The sequence below is a fragment of the Aulonocara stuartgranti genome (assembly GCF_965226115.1).
Source record: "Aulonocara stuartgranti genome assembly, chromosome: 6".
In the NCBI taxonomy this organism is placed as follows: Eukaryota; Metazoa; Chordata; class Actinopteri; order Cichliformes; family Cichlidae; genus Aulonocara; species Aulonocara stuartgranti.
The window spans coordinates 39,481,042-39,495,649 of record NC_138944.1 but is presented as its reverse complement, the minus strand read 5'-3'; the positions used below and the strand labels follow the sequence as shown (position 1 = coordinate 39,495,649).

At 39.0% G+C, this 14,608-nt stretch overlaps 1 protein-coding gene and 1 long non-coding RNA gene across 2 annotated transcripts in view; both read left to right on the top strand.

The window, feature by feature from the left end:
- The window catches only part of LOC309709362, a 121,364-nt gene that overhangs the window by 27,084 nt on the left and 79,672 nt on the right, over positions 1–14,608 (top strand). The gene's annotated exons all lie outside the window — the stretch shown is intronic.
- On the top strand, positions 12–12,950 carry LOC309709335 (uncharacterized protein). The gene is made up of 11 exons (XM_082537900.1): positions 12–206; positions 285–315; positions 780–1,336; positions 2,327–2,420; positions 2,502–2,669; positions 6,195–6,236; positions 10,207–10,307; positions 10,474–10,535; positions 11,593–11,759; positions 11,947–12,102; positions 12,210–12,950. Exons 1-11 carry the CDS (start codon positions 132–134, stop codon positions 12,590–12,592), a joined length of 1,836 nt encoding a protein of 611 aa, XP_082394026.1. The 5' UTR covers positions 12–131; the 3' UTR covers positions 12,593–12,950.

Below are 14,608 nucleotides of genomic sequence, written 5' to 3'. Positions count from 1 at the left end.
GGAAACTTAATCAACTAACTGATGCAATTCACCTGCAGAGACAGGAAAGGAAATAGCCGTTGAACTGAATCTGAGAGGATCAGATTGACTTTGTTGCTTCCCAAATTTCAGTAATTTAACTGCATACGAAAATGAAACAAACAGCCGTCATAAACTTCAAGTGTGTGCTGCTCATATTTTTGTTGACATTTGACTGTAATGCACAGGTAAGTTATTGTGCCTCACTGATAACCTCTTTCGGATTTGTGTTAACAGCTTAATTGTGTATTTCTTTCTGTCTTTAGGTGAATGAAGAAGATACTGAGCAGCCTCCAGGTGAGTCTGCAAATGTTTAACTTGGGATTTTCTATGTTTATATGTCATTTTGTAAGTCTAAATGTTTCAGCCTGTGCTAACAAACTGATTTTAGTTTCATAAAACCTGATCACCAACGCACATGCAAACTTTCTTATGAAATATGACCATTATATTTGAGCTAATTGGATTCTAAATAAACTGTACCTCATTTTGGTAGTTTGACATCGCCCATATGGATTTATGGGAGAGCCTTCCTTATACAGGTTAATATTTGATTGTTTTTATTCAGTGTGAAAGTGAATGATGTTAGTATATTTTCCTGATTTTAAAATATAAAAATAAATAAATAAAATTAAAATGTTGATTATATACAGTACTGAAATCAGCACCTGCCAACTAGGTTGAAAAGTGAATTGCATTAGTAATAATATATAAAACCATTTCTGTTCATTTAATGACATATCTGTCTATTCGGTTCACAGAAGACTCTGGAGCTGAAAACACTTTCTTTGCCTTGCGGAGTTGTCACCGGTTGCTATACAGTGACAGTGGTGAGTTTTTCTCCCCGGACTACCTATGCTCCAATCCTCCCCTGTGGTGCAACTGGACAATCCAGGTGGATCCGAGTAAAAGGATTCATCTCTACCTGGAGGATTTGACCCCTGATGACATCTGTAACCTCAAACAGGACCAAATCCACATTGACGAGCCAGTTGGAGATTTAGCGGGACACAAACTCTTACAGAAGTGCTGGCAAGAGGCCAAATACACCACCTCCTCCAATATTCTGTATGTAGTGCTACTGATTAGTGGCTGGCCCAACCCCCTGTACAGGGGCTTTTATGGTCGCTACCAGGCATTTGGATCGCCAGTCATTTATAACCCAGGGGAAGGCTTTACAGAGACAAGCAATGAGTCAGAGACATCTCCTGGGCTGATGGACTTCAGTGAATCTGGACCAGGTACAAAGAGGGAACAATTAGCAAGGATGACTGAGCTACCCACGGAGCCCAAGATGCCTGCAGACACAAACACTTGGGTGAGTGGACACAGTGTTAGTCTTAGATGCCTTACGCTGCCTGGCAATATTTCTAACGCTGGCAAAAGCTGCATATTCACTATTAAATTTAGGAATGGGTAAAAAGTAGTCAACGTGTCAATGTTAACGCATCATTACGATTAACGCAATTAAAAGGTTTTTAACCCATATGGAGCACAGACTGGACAAACTGCCCGAAATGCGTTGACAGAGACATTTCAGGAATTTTGAGGCCTTCTGAGCTCCAGATGGGTTAATTGCCTTAAAAATTGTAATCTTGTAAATTGTGATGTTGGATTAATTGGTGTCAACGCTGACAGCCCTAGTAAAATTACTGTCTAATGTTAAAGATTTCACTCACTGATTAAAAACATGTAGAAAAAAGTTTAGCAACTTCTTTCAGTCCCTCTGCAGTGTAAATCATTTAGGCTTTTTTCTGCACTTTGTTTTGATTTTCTCTTTAATAAATTAACCTTCTAAAAATTCTTTTTTTTTTAAATGTCACATTTCATAAAATGTGACATTTTTTTAAAAAAAAGTCACATTTTTTTAACTTAATATATTTCATACATTAAGTGAGGTCACGTGATTACTGTGTGAGTTAGCATTAAAATCAAGGCTACATAGTTTTCTTTTATTTTCCCATCATTCATATAATCTATGTAGCTCAAGTAACAGTGATATAGCTGTTTGGTTAGCTGTAATGTGACAACTGAATTTAATACAATAGTGAATTACACATAAATGTAATATGATTACAATAAGATCCAACATACATTACTTAATCACCAAATTGCCATACTGGATACTGCTCAGGAACTTAAAACATTAATGGTAATGACCCTATATGTCAAAAGGAAACCCAGAGAAGTATAAACAACATGATAAAGACCAGGTAATCTTGCAAAAATCTGCAGTACTTGTTTTGTTTTTTATTTTGCTTGTAAATTCCAGAAAACATTGTAAAACTCTTCGTCTGTCCTTCTTCAGGTGGATGAAAACAACCCTCTGTCCTTGTCTGGGAACTACACGACCATGCCAACTGCATCAGTGTCCACCCAAAGGACCTTCAGATCAGGGAGAGGTATCACTCACACCCAACTAGAAGTCACCACTGACACTACAACAGCAAAACAAATGAATGAGGAGGAATCTACTGTTGCAGAGGATGAGACCACAACTCTGAGCTGGACAGTGAAGGAGAACATAACAGAGGTCAGTCAGACCTCAGTCCAGCTTTCCCCATCCTCTGACAGACAAGAAATACAGCACGCTGATCACACTCATCCTCAGCCTAACATGGTGGAGCCACTGTCGGACCACAGAGCGAACTGTGAGTACATTTGAACACAGACACTCTCCTGGATCTTTCAGGTACTCGTCTTTTTTGTATTGACTAACTGTAATTATATTGCTTGATATAGATATTTTATTTTTTTATTTTGAATCTTTATTTTGAACATGTTGAAAAAGTATAAAAAAAATAGAATTAAAAGAGACAAATGAACAAAGCAAACAAAAGGAAAACGAGCAACCACAACTCCAAATAACGTCCATGTTCAAAAAGGAGCAGGAAGAAGCATAAGCTTATTTAATCCCACCCCTTTTCCACTATCTAGTATCAATAGACTACAGAAATACCTCCTTGCAATTACATTATGTTATGTGTAATTTTTTTTTTTTTAATATATACACATATATGTTTCTATCTATCCATACATACGTATATACGCACATATACACATTTTCAATAACCCCATTAACACCTCAAGGATACACAACCTACAATTTTATATATATATATATATATATATATATATATATATATATATATTTTTTACATTACATACATATACACATACCCATACCAACAAACCCGTGCATGCGCACACACATGAAAATATTAGACAAGAACACCCTATCAAATCTCTACCTTTTCCCTGTACCCTGTAAAAACCATATCCTTAAACCGCTTTTTAAACTGCGCCATGCTTGGACATTGCTTCATATCTTTACTTAGTCTGTTCCACAGCTTCACTCCACACACAGAGATGCAAAAACTTTTTAATGTTGTACGGATACGAGGATGTTTTAAATTTAATTCCCCCCTCAAATTGTATCCCCGTTCCCTTTTAGAAAACATTTTTAGAATATTGTCAGGAAGCAGGTTATTTATTGCTTTATATATAATTTGTGCTGTGAGAAAATGAACCAGATCTGTGAATTTTAGAATTTTTGATTTTAAGAATAGTGGATTTGTATGATCTCTGTAACCAGTTTTATGGATTATCCTTATGGCCCTTTTTTGTAATATAAAGATTGATGATAGCGAACATTTGTAAGTATTGCCCCAAACCTCTGCACAGTAATTCAAATACGGTGCAATCAGGGAACAATAGAGAATGTGGAGTGATTTGTGGTCCAGAATGTGTTTTACTTTACTCAAGATTGAGACACTTCTTGAAATTTTGTTATGTATATGATTTATATGAGACTTCCAGTTTAATTTATCATCTATAATCACACCAAGAAACTTATGTTCAAGTACTCTTTCAATTTCCACACCATCTACATGAATCTGCACTTGTGCATTTCTAAGGGAATTCCCAAATAAGATAATTTTAGTTTTACTTAGATTTAGCGATAGTTTGTTCCTGTTAAACCATTTTTTAATTTTGCACATTTCTGAAGTAATTGTATCCAGCAGCTCCTTTAGATTCCCCCCAGAACAAAAAATATTTGTGTCATCTGCAAATAATACTAATTTTAATATATCAGATGCCTTACAAATATCATTTATATAAATAATAAATAATTTTGGACCCAGTACAGAGCCTTGTGGAACACCACAAGCAATGTCCAAGCATGATGAGGAATGGACACCCAGCTTCACAAATTGTTTCCGGTCACTTAAATAATTTTTCACCCATTGCAGTACAACCCCCCTAATCCCATACCGTTCCAGTTTATTAATTAATATGTCATGATTGATTGTGTCGAATACTTTCTTGAGATCCAGAAATACTCCAGCTGCATACTGTTTCTGATCTATAGCATTCGTAATCTCCTCAATTGATTCGATTAATGCCAGAGATGTTGATCTTTTTGATCTGAATCCATATTGACTGTCAGAGAGTAATTTATATTTATCTAAGAATTTGTCTAATCGTTTATTAAACAGGTTTTCTAGGATTTTGGAGAATTGTGGTAGTAAAGAAACAGGCCTGTAATTTGTGAAGTGGCGTCTATCCCCGGTTTTATACAGCGGCACAACTTTAGCTATTTTCATTTTGTTTGGCACTTTTCCCGTCTGAAATGATAAGTTGCAAATATATGTTAGAGGTCCTACAATTCCTTCAATGACCTTCTTGACGATTTTCATGTCAATATCATTACAATCAGTAGATGTTTTATATTTACACATGTGTACAATGTCAATTATTTCTTTTTCCTCCACTGATGTGAGGAACATTGAGTTAGGGTTCCTATCAATCAGGTTTTCACTACAGTCTACTGATGGCAGTGACTCAGGAATTTGTTCTGCCAGTTTTGGTCCAATATTTACAAAATAATGATTAAAGCTGTTGACCTTATCAGCAGTGTTTTCCATAATATTGCCATTATCGATAAAGTATTGTGGATAACTTTGTTGTCCAGAATTATTTTTAATGATACCGTTTAAAACATCCCATATTCCTTTCATATTCTGTTTATTGTTGTTCAATATTTTACTATAATACTCCTTTCTACATACACGTATAATATTGGTCAACTTATTTTTGTATTTTTTATATTTATTTTCAGCATCTTTTGTTCTTTGTTTTAGGTATTCCCTATCGAGTGTATTTTTCTTTTTACATGCATTTTGTAAACCCTTAGTGAGCCAGATATGTTTAGTTCTTTGAAATGAGATCATGATCAACTAAATTTTCAATGAACATTTTCAGGTTAAACAGCTATTAAAATTTGAACTTGCTCTTTGATTTTCTAAAAGAGCTGTACATGATACATACGTGAGTAAAAATAAGTTCCACATGTTAAGTGTTTTCCTGTTATAACCTTGTAATTAAGGCCCCTTCAACCCTAACACAAGAATTGACTGTATCCAGAAAGTATTGCCAGTGCTTCACTTGTTCAACATTTTGTGATGTTATAGCCAAAATAGGATTGATTCATTTTCACCTCAAAATTCTACACACACCACAAAACAATGCAATGACAAAGTGAAAAACTTGAAATTCTTACACTTTAATAAAAAAAAATGGAAAAACAAAAATGGAACATGTAGATAAATATTTATAGCCTTTGTAATGACACTCAGAGGTGAGCTCAGGTGCATCCAGTTTCCAATTATCATCTGCCAGACGATTCAACAACCTTATTGGAGTTCACCTGTGGTAAATTTAGTTGATTGTACTTGATCTGAAAATAAACTATATAGTTGATTTTTATACTTTCATGCTTTTTTCCCTCTTATTTCTAAATTTTGTTTTGCCATGTTTTATTATATTGTATTGCTGTTATTGTTTGTGCTATTGTAAGGTGACCTTGAGGGTCTTAAAGGCGCCTATAAATACAACTTATTATTATTATTACAGTGCATGTGAAAGAATATGTCAAAATGTGGGATAAGTGATGCACTCTAGATACTTTTGGATGTACTATAAAGAAATGGGGCTTTTTTGCCGAACAAAAGCGCACACAAATAATCTATGTGGTCGAGTGGTGTTGAATTATGTTAAGTGTAGATAAGCACTGGGTTACACAACTGGTTCATTCGTGGGAAGTCGGAGAGGGGTTTGGTTTTGTTTTGTTTTTTTTATTGTGTGGTTTTTGTTTTGTTTTTTGTCCCTCATAGCAAACATGAAAAATGACTCAGAAATTCAACATTTTCCTGGTGGTGAGTATTGAGCAAGAATGTCTTATTTATTTATTTTCTGAAGTGTGAGTTCTCTTTTTATCTGGCTAAATTGCCATTGTACCTTATGCTGAACACACAGTCTGGTCATGAGCAGGATTTTAAAAATGTTTTATAGATAGATTTACTCATTTATTAAAAAAAAAAAAGTCATTCCCTTCTCTCCCCTGCGGGTGGTCTATCCTTCAAGCTAGGGTCCTCTACCAGAGTCCTGCGAGCTTGAGGGTCCTGTGCAGTATCTTTGCTATTTATATGACTGCGCTGTTCTGAAAAGAGTTCTCAGATGTTATTCCTCAGATCTTAGCTTGGGAGTCACTGCACCAAGTGCACCGAATACCACTGGGACCACTGTTACCTTCATCCTCCAGATCTTCTTGAGCTCTTCTTTGAGCCCTTGGTACCTTTCATGTTCCTTCTTCCTGATGTTGCTGTCATTTGGTATTGCTACATCTATAACTACGGTTATCTTCCTCTGCTTGTCCACCACTACTATGCCCAGTTTGTTAGCCATCACCAGCTTTTTTTTTTATATATCTGGAAGTCCCACAGGATCTTGGCTCACTCATTCTTGACCACCCTAGGGGCTTCTCCTATTTTGACCTTGGGACTTTCAGGCTGGCACAGATGTTCCTGTATACTATGCTGGCCACTTGGTTGTGGTGCACCCTGCTGTTATGTGTTGGGGCATCTTTACTTAGGCTGCATCTGGGATCTTGCCCAGTGTGGTAGACCCCCACCTCTCTTGTACTTAGGGCTTGTTCCTGTGCTGCCATGATTAGAGCCTGTGTGCTGTCTTTCACTCCAGCTTTGTCCAGTTTCTGGTAGGATTTCTGGATATCAGCGACTTCCTCTATCTATACCATACAGGGGCCCATCCTTCCATGATGCTTCTTCTCCTTGCTCCTCTTCTTTCTTTCTGCTGCCTGAGGTATTCACTAAGTACAGGGAGTGCAGAATTATTAGGCAAATGAGTATTTTGTCCACATCATCCTCTTCATGCATGTTGTCTTACTCCAAGCTGTATAGGCTCGAAAGCCTACTACCAATTAAGCATATTAGGTGATGTGCATCTCTGTAATGAGAAGGGGTGTGGTCTAATGACATCAACACCCTATATCAGGTGTGCATAATTATTAGGCAACGTCCTTTCCTTTGGCAAAATGGGTCAAAAGAAGGACTTGACAGGCTCAGAAAAGTCAAAAATAGTGAGATATCTTGCAGAGGGATGCATCAGTCTCAAAATTGCAAAGCTTCTGAAGCGTGATCATCGAACAATCAAGCGTTTCATTCAAAATAGTCAACAGGGTCGCAAGAAGCGTGTGGAAAAACCAAGGAGCAAAATAACTGCCCATGAACTGAGAAAAGTCAAGCGTGCAGCTGCCAAGATGCCACTTGCCACCAGTTTGGCCATATTTCAGAGCTGCAACATCACTGGAGTGCCCAAAAGCACAAGGTGTGCAATACTCAGAGACATGGCCAAGGTAAGAAAGGCTGAAAGACAACCACCACTGAACAAGGCACACAAGCTGAAACGTCAAGACTGGGCCAAGAAATATCTCAAGACTGGTTTTTCTAAGGTTTTATGGACTGATGAAATGAGAGTGAGTCTTGATGGGCCAGATGGATGGGCCCGTGGCTGGATTGGTAAAGGGCAGAGAGCTCCAGTCCCACTCAGACGCCAGCAAGGTGGAGGTGGAGTACTGGTTTGGGCTGGTATCATCAAAGATGAGCTTGTGGGGCCTTTTCGGGTTGAGGATGGAGTCAAGCTCAACTCCCAGTCCTACTGCCAGTTTCTGGAAGACACCTTCTTCAAGCAGTGGTACAGGAAGAAGTCTGCATCCTTCAAGAAAAACATGATTTTCATGCAGGACAATGCTCCATCACACGCGTCCAAGTACTCCACAGCGTGGCTGGCAAGAAAGGGTCTAAAAGAAGAAAAACTAATGACATGGCCTCCTTGTTCACCTGATCTGAACCCCATTGAGAACCTGTGGTCCATCATCAAATGTGAGATTTACAAGGAGGGAAAACAGTACACCTCTCTGAACCGTGTCTGGGAGGCTGTGGTTGCTGCTGCACGCAATGTTGATGGTGAACAGATCAAAACACTGACAGAATCCATGGATGGCAGGCTTTTGAGTGTCCTTGCAAAGAAAGGTGCTATATTGGTCGCTGATTTGTTTTTGTTTTGTTTTTGAATGTCAGAAATGTATATTTGTGAATGTGGAGATGTTATATTGGTTTCACTGGTAAAAATAAATAATTGAAATGGGTGTATATATATATATTTTTTTTTTTTGTTAAGTTGCCTAATAATTATGCACAGTAATAGTCACCTGCACACACAGATATCCCCCTAAAATAGCTAAAACTAAAAACAAACTAAAAACTACTTCCAAAAACATTCAGCTTTGATATTAATGAGTTTTTTGGGTTCATTGAGAACATGGTTGTTGTTCAATAATAAAATTATTCCTCAAAAATACAACTTGCCTAATAATTCTGCACTCCCTGTACACAATTGGTTGTGGCCATTGGTTGTACTCATAGATGTTTGTGTACATTCTCACTGAAGGCATCGAAATTATGAATGAACACACATGTAATTTTGTAGTAGATAAAAGTATGAAATGACTCATAACATGCTTTATACTTTAGTCTTCAAAATAGCCAACCTTTGCTTTGATTACTGCTTTGCACACTCTTGGATTTCTCTCGATGAGCTTTGAGGTTGTCACCTGAGCTGGTTTTCCAACAGTCTTGAAGGAGTTCCCAGAGATGCTGAACACTTGTTGGCCCTTTTGCCTTCACTCTGCGCTCCATCTCATCCCAAACCATCTTGACTGGGTTTTAGGTCAGGTGACACTGGAGGCCAGGACATCTGGCGCAGCACTCCATCACTGTCCTTCTTGGTCAAATAGCCCTTACACATCCTGGAGGTATGTTTGGGGTCATTGTCCTGTTGAAAAATACATGGTGGTCCAACTAAATGCAAACCGGATGAGATGGCAGGATGCTGTGGTAACCATGCTGGTTCTGTGTGCCTTTTAATTTTGAATAAATGCCCAACAATGTCCAATACTTGTGTTTGTTGGCACAAACAAATCTCTTCTGCTTGTTGTGGTTTCTTAGCAGCTATTTGACCATAAAGGTCTGATTCACACAGTCTCCTCTGAACAGTTGATGTAGAGATGTGTCTGCTACTGGAACTCTGTGTGGCATTTATTTGGGCTTAATCTGAGTCGCTGTTAACTTCAGATTTCTGAGGTTGGTGACTCGGATGAATATATCCTCAGCAGCAGAGTTGACTCTTGGTCTTTCTTTCCTGGGGCATCCTCATCCAGTTTCATCATAGTGCTTGATGGTTTTTGAGACTGCACTTGGCAACACAGTCAAAGTTTGAGGAATTTTCCAGACTGACTGACCTTCAGTTCTTAAAGTCATGATGGACTGTCATTTCTCTTTATTTAGCTGATTGGTTCTTGGTATAATATAATTTCTAGTAGTTGTCAAATAGAACTTTCAGCTTTGTACCAACCTGACTTCTGCAGAACACAACTGATCATCCCAACTCCATTAAGAAGGTATGAAATTCCACAATCGAACCCTGACAGGTGACTACATCCTGAAGGTCATTGAGAAAAGGCCAAGGGATTGCAGTGCTGTCAAGAAAGCAAAGGGTGGCTACTTTCAGGAATCTGAAATATAAAGTATATTTAGAGTTGTTTTTTTTTTTCTTTGCTACATACATCTTGCTTCATATATTTGATGTCTACAGTGTAGAACGTAGTCAAATTAAAGAAAAAAAAACATTTAATGAGAAGGTGTGTCCAAACTTTGTGTATGCCTGTATGTCTAATCTGGAGATCAACTTTAATTAATTTTATCTGAGCTACCAGTGAAACTGTTAATATAATGACTTTATTTTGGTCTTCTGAAATCTCTCTGACAGATCACCTGTTTGAAGTGGCCATAGAGATCAACTTTAGTCAGGATTTGCTGAAGTCTTGGGACAACCTGGCCAGATCACTGCTGCTTTCAGTAAAAGCTTTGGTGCGTGTGTGTGTGTGTGTGTGTGTACGTGCGTGTCATATGTAGCATGTTTTTGTTTTTTGTTTTTTTTGTTTTTGTAATAAATATAAAAAACAAAGCTTCATTGACGCATTAAGAAATGGTGAAGGCCCAGACTAAACTTTGTACATGGCTTTTGTTTCTGTAGATCAGCAAACAGCTGGAGGCTCTGCATGCACAACTGTCGGTGTCTTCCAAAAGAATAAAAAGGTTTGTAGAAAACATCCTCACAAGTCTTTCCATTAATGCTGAAGTATAAGTTTGTCTTTGAATGAGACTGTCTTTTCTGAGTGAACCTATGCAGAAAAGAACTGCAACTCCACACGTAAATACCATTGGTCTAATCTTGCAAAACCGACCACGACTGGATGAAAGTATAGATGGGATCAGATGTAAAATGTAATTTGAACACTTGTACACTTGAGATGTTTCTTCTATTTCACTACAGTTTTGCCACTTTGTTTTGTGTCAGTAGTTTTACAATTTTTATGCTCTTGTGCAGTGTTGTTGATTCTGAAGTTGCTGAATTTGGGTTTCTGTTTAGGGTTTTACTTTTATTGTAGTGTTTAAAGTTTTAAATTGTATTATTTAAGTCCCTGTTTGGTTTCTTTGGAGTTCTGGGTACCTGTTTAGATTGCCTCATTGTTCTAGGGTTTGTATTAAACTTTGGCTCCAATTTTGATGTTCTTGTGTTTAACTTGATCAGTTTCCTTATTTTGGTCCTCCTCTGTCTTGTCTTTCTGTTTATGCTTTTGTCCCCTAGTTTTCGATTCTGTTTTCTTTAGTGCTCTGTGTAAGTTTTAGTTCCTGTCTCTGTCTTCCCATGATTGTTCTTATCTGTGTTAATTATGCTCAGTGTCTGCTATCGCCGTTTCATTGTCTGATACCCGTTGTTCTGCTGTGGTTGTTGGAATTTTCATTTGCTTCACATTTTGGACATTTTGACTGTCACTCTGGGACTCCATGTCCAACTTGGGGAAAAAAGGGTGCCTTTTACTTTGTATCCAGCATATAGGACCAGACCTTTTCCCCACCTCTCTCATTCATTTTCCTCTTTTGCTACCATACTAAAAACAAATCCTGGAAACTCCACTTGAGAACTATGGACTGGTGTATTTATTACATTAAACCTCACTCTGCAGCGCCTGAACTTATGTCATTGTGTAGTCTGTTTTAGACTCAATAATGAAACAGGATCTATGGACCATAAAGCTGCTTTACTGTTAAGGTATATGTTACGGTACATAATTACAGGTTTTGTGCACAGGTTGCATGCAGGAGTGCTGTACATCCTCTGGCTGCAAGTTAGACAGGGACCTAGAGGCATGCATGTCCACAGGGGCATCCACTCTGCTCTCCAGGGGCTCATTGAAGTTGATGCCAGTGGCAAAGGAAATCTGAGAAAGGCAATCATTATGTCTGTGTCGACTGCAGGTATGGAAGTGTCCAAAATTGCTTGGTAATGTTACTCTGGACAAATCTGTAAACAGGAAGGAGTCAAAAACAGTGATTACTGATAAATACATATTTGATTACACTAATTGTTTTTACATAGTTTATTTTAAATGCATATAATACTAAACACATTATCAGCTAAAAGTTCTGTGCATGTCTGTTTCAGATGTTAATGAGTGTGGGACCCAGCTTGCTCAATGTGACTTCAATGCAGACTGTGTGAACCAGTTTGGCTCCTACTCATGCCATTGCCGGGCAGGCTTTCAGGATAACTCCCGCCTGGGATCAGGAGGAACCATCTGTGTGGACATGAAGGCTGCAGGTATGCTTGACCCATATCAGAAATCTTAGTTAGACTTGCAGATATTCTGCTTTATTTCAGCTGCTGATCTCCTGTTTTGTTTGGCGGGGTTTTCGTTTTCCCTTCAGGTTGCAGCTCACGCCTGTCCACTGAAGCCAAAGGTGTATACGTCCTTTTCTTCCTGCTCAGCTCACTAATTCTTGCGCTGCTGGTGGTTGCTGGCATGTTCTACCATCGTCACCACCGGGGAAAATTCCTAGTTCGCTGCCACAGCAACAGCAGCTTATCCCCTTCTGACCCCAACAACAACCACCAGCATCCTGAGGAAAACTACTCCAATCCCGCTGACTCTGACCCGCCTCCCCCATCTCCACCTGCCTGGGGTCCCAGAGAGTGCTGGGGCCATGTAAAGGAGCAACGGCAAGTTGTGGATCTGCAGCTGCTGCGCTTCAATCTGCTGCACCCTCCAGACCGCTACATGGATCAGCAGGAGGGTGTGAACAGTCAATGATAATTAATCTTAATTATATTCAGTAAAATGTCTTCTTTAAATTTACTTTCGTTTTTTTTGTCTGCATTTTGCACTATTTGTAAATTGCACAATTAAAGGCACAATGAAAAGCATTTTTATTCCTTGAAGTGCAAAACATGTCTTGAGAGAAGACTGTTGTAGTAATAATAATAATAATAATAAATCTTATTTGAAAGTGCCTTTCAAGACACCAGAGGACACTTAACAATAGAATAAAACTCTAGCCCCCACCCCCAAAGGGGGTCGGTTGCCCTCGGCCTGGGGCTCGGTCACTCTGGCACAGCTGGCTGCCGGCGGAGCTCACGGGCGCGTCACTGCAACCCCCCCCCCCCCCCCCCCCCCCGGCTTCTGCTCCACGGCTGTTGAGTGAGCCCTCATCTGGGACTCTCCTCAGCTCTTTCTGGGACAGTGGCGCGGCTGCCCCTCTGTTGGTCTTTCTTGGTCTCTTGTGCTCTGAGGGCCTCTGGATGGCTGGAGCCTGGATCTCCTCCATACCTGCTTCATGCCCTGGAGGACGGGGCTGTGGCCCCCCACACCCTCTAGCAGATCATTACATGAAGGAACCTTTTAAATACAAGCGCGTCCATGCTCACAGGTGTACACACGGGTGCTCACAGACACAAACTACACCCTTTTTGGCTCCTACCTCAAAGCACACTGTGTTCTGTTGATCTTATGTGCTGCACAATAATATTCCATATTTAGTATTTACTGTTATATTCACATAGATTATTGCGATGATGTTCTGATGTGACACGGAGCAGTATCATCTGTAGTCCTGCAGCGCGGTCACAGCTTATCATATATCGTCTCAGCTTCCTGTTTCCTCTTCCCCTTTTTTTTTTTTTTTTTTTTTTTTTTTTTTGGCTTGTTTTCTCTTTTTTTCTTTCTTAACAGGTGATCCAGGTGATTGATATTTGTATTTTTTGTCTGTTTGTTTTGTTGGTTTTTGTTTTTTGCCCTTTATCACCGTCGCTCTTCCCCAATGTTTTTCTTTCCCTCCCTCTCTTTCATTCTCCCTTTTCTTTCCCCCAGTCATGTCTGTCCCGTGTGTAGCAAGTGAAAATAAAATGAACAATAAAAGCAAAGGTGAATCAAATAGACCAATACGGCAAGGCCGGGATAGTCCATTTGGTAAAGTAAATCTGTTGGGCATCTTTCTTTGCCTTTAGACAATAATTCTGATGGCAAAAGAGCCAAGCTGTGGGGGGGGGGAGAATAAAACACATAATATAACAATGACAACAAAGGAAAAATTAGAAAAAAGCACAAAATAAAATGATAAATCCAAGTCAAAAAATGTACCGGTCAATAGCGGCAGCCAGACGCACCAGCATTCACTCAAGCCAGAAGTATTCACGGCTTGAGTGAATGTGGGATTTACATGGAAAAAGCCTATAAAACAAAAATTTAGGATACTAAAACTATAGATCAAAACAAATCGCCAATACAACTTTGATACATAAGATATTTGAGCTAACTTTTATAGTCTAGTGTCAGGCAGAAGATGCCTGCCTGGGACAGCTCATAGGGGAGCAGTAATATAACACATGTATAGTGTATGTGTCTTTTAGATCCTGTAGAAGTCCATCAAGTGTGTGAAGAGGGCTCTCCATTTACATCAACAAATTGGGGTCTATTAAATAAGATTCAAACTATTGCAGCAGTACCTTTAATGCCTTTTGAATGCTCTAATCGCTGTTAAAAGCCATAAGATTCTTTGTAACTGTTACCAATGCTGTTTTTGTACTGTGATGAAATCTGAATCTTGAGTAAAATTCTTTAAATAAACATTCCTCTGCAGATGATCAGTTAGCTGTTTTGTAACTAGTCTTTTTTTAGAATTGTTGAGATAAAAGGAATGTCTGCATGCAGCCTGAGTCCACCAAAGCCTGGCAGCTTACCCGAACACTGTATGTCGCTCTTGGGACCCCAATGACATGGAACACCTGACCAACCTCCATCAATGGACACTCCCGCCGCATATGTCCTGTC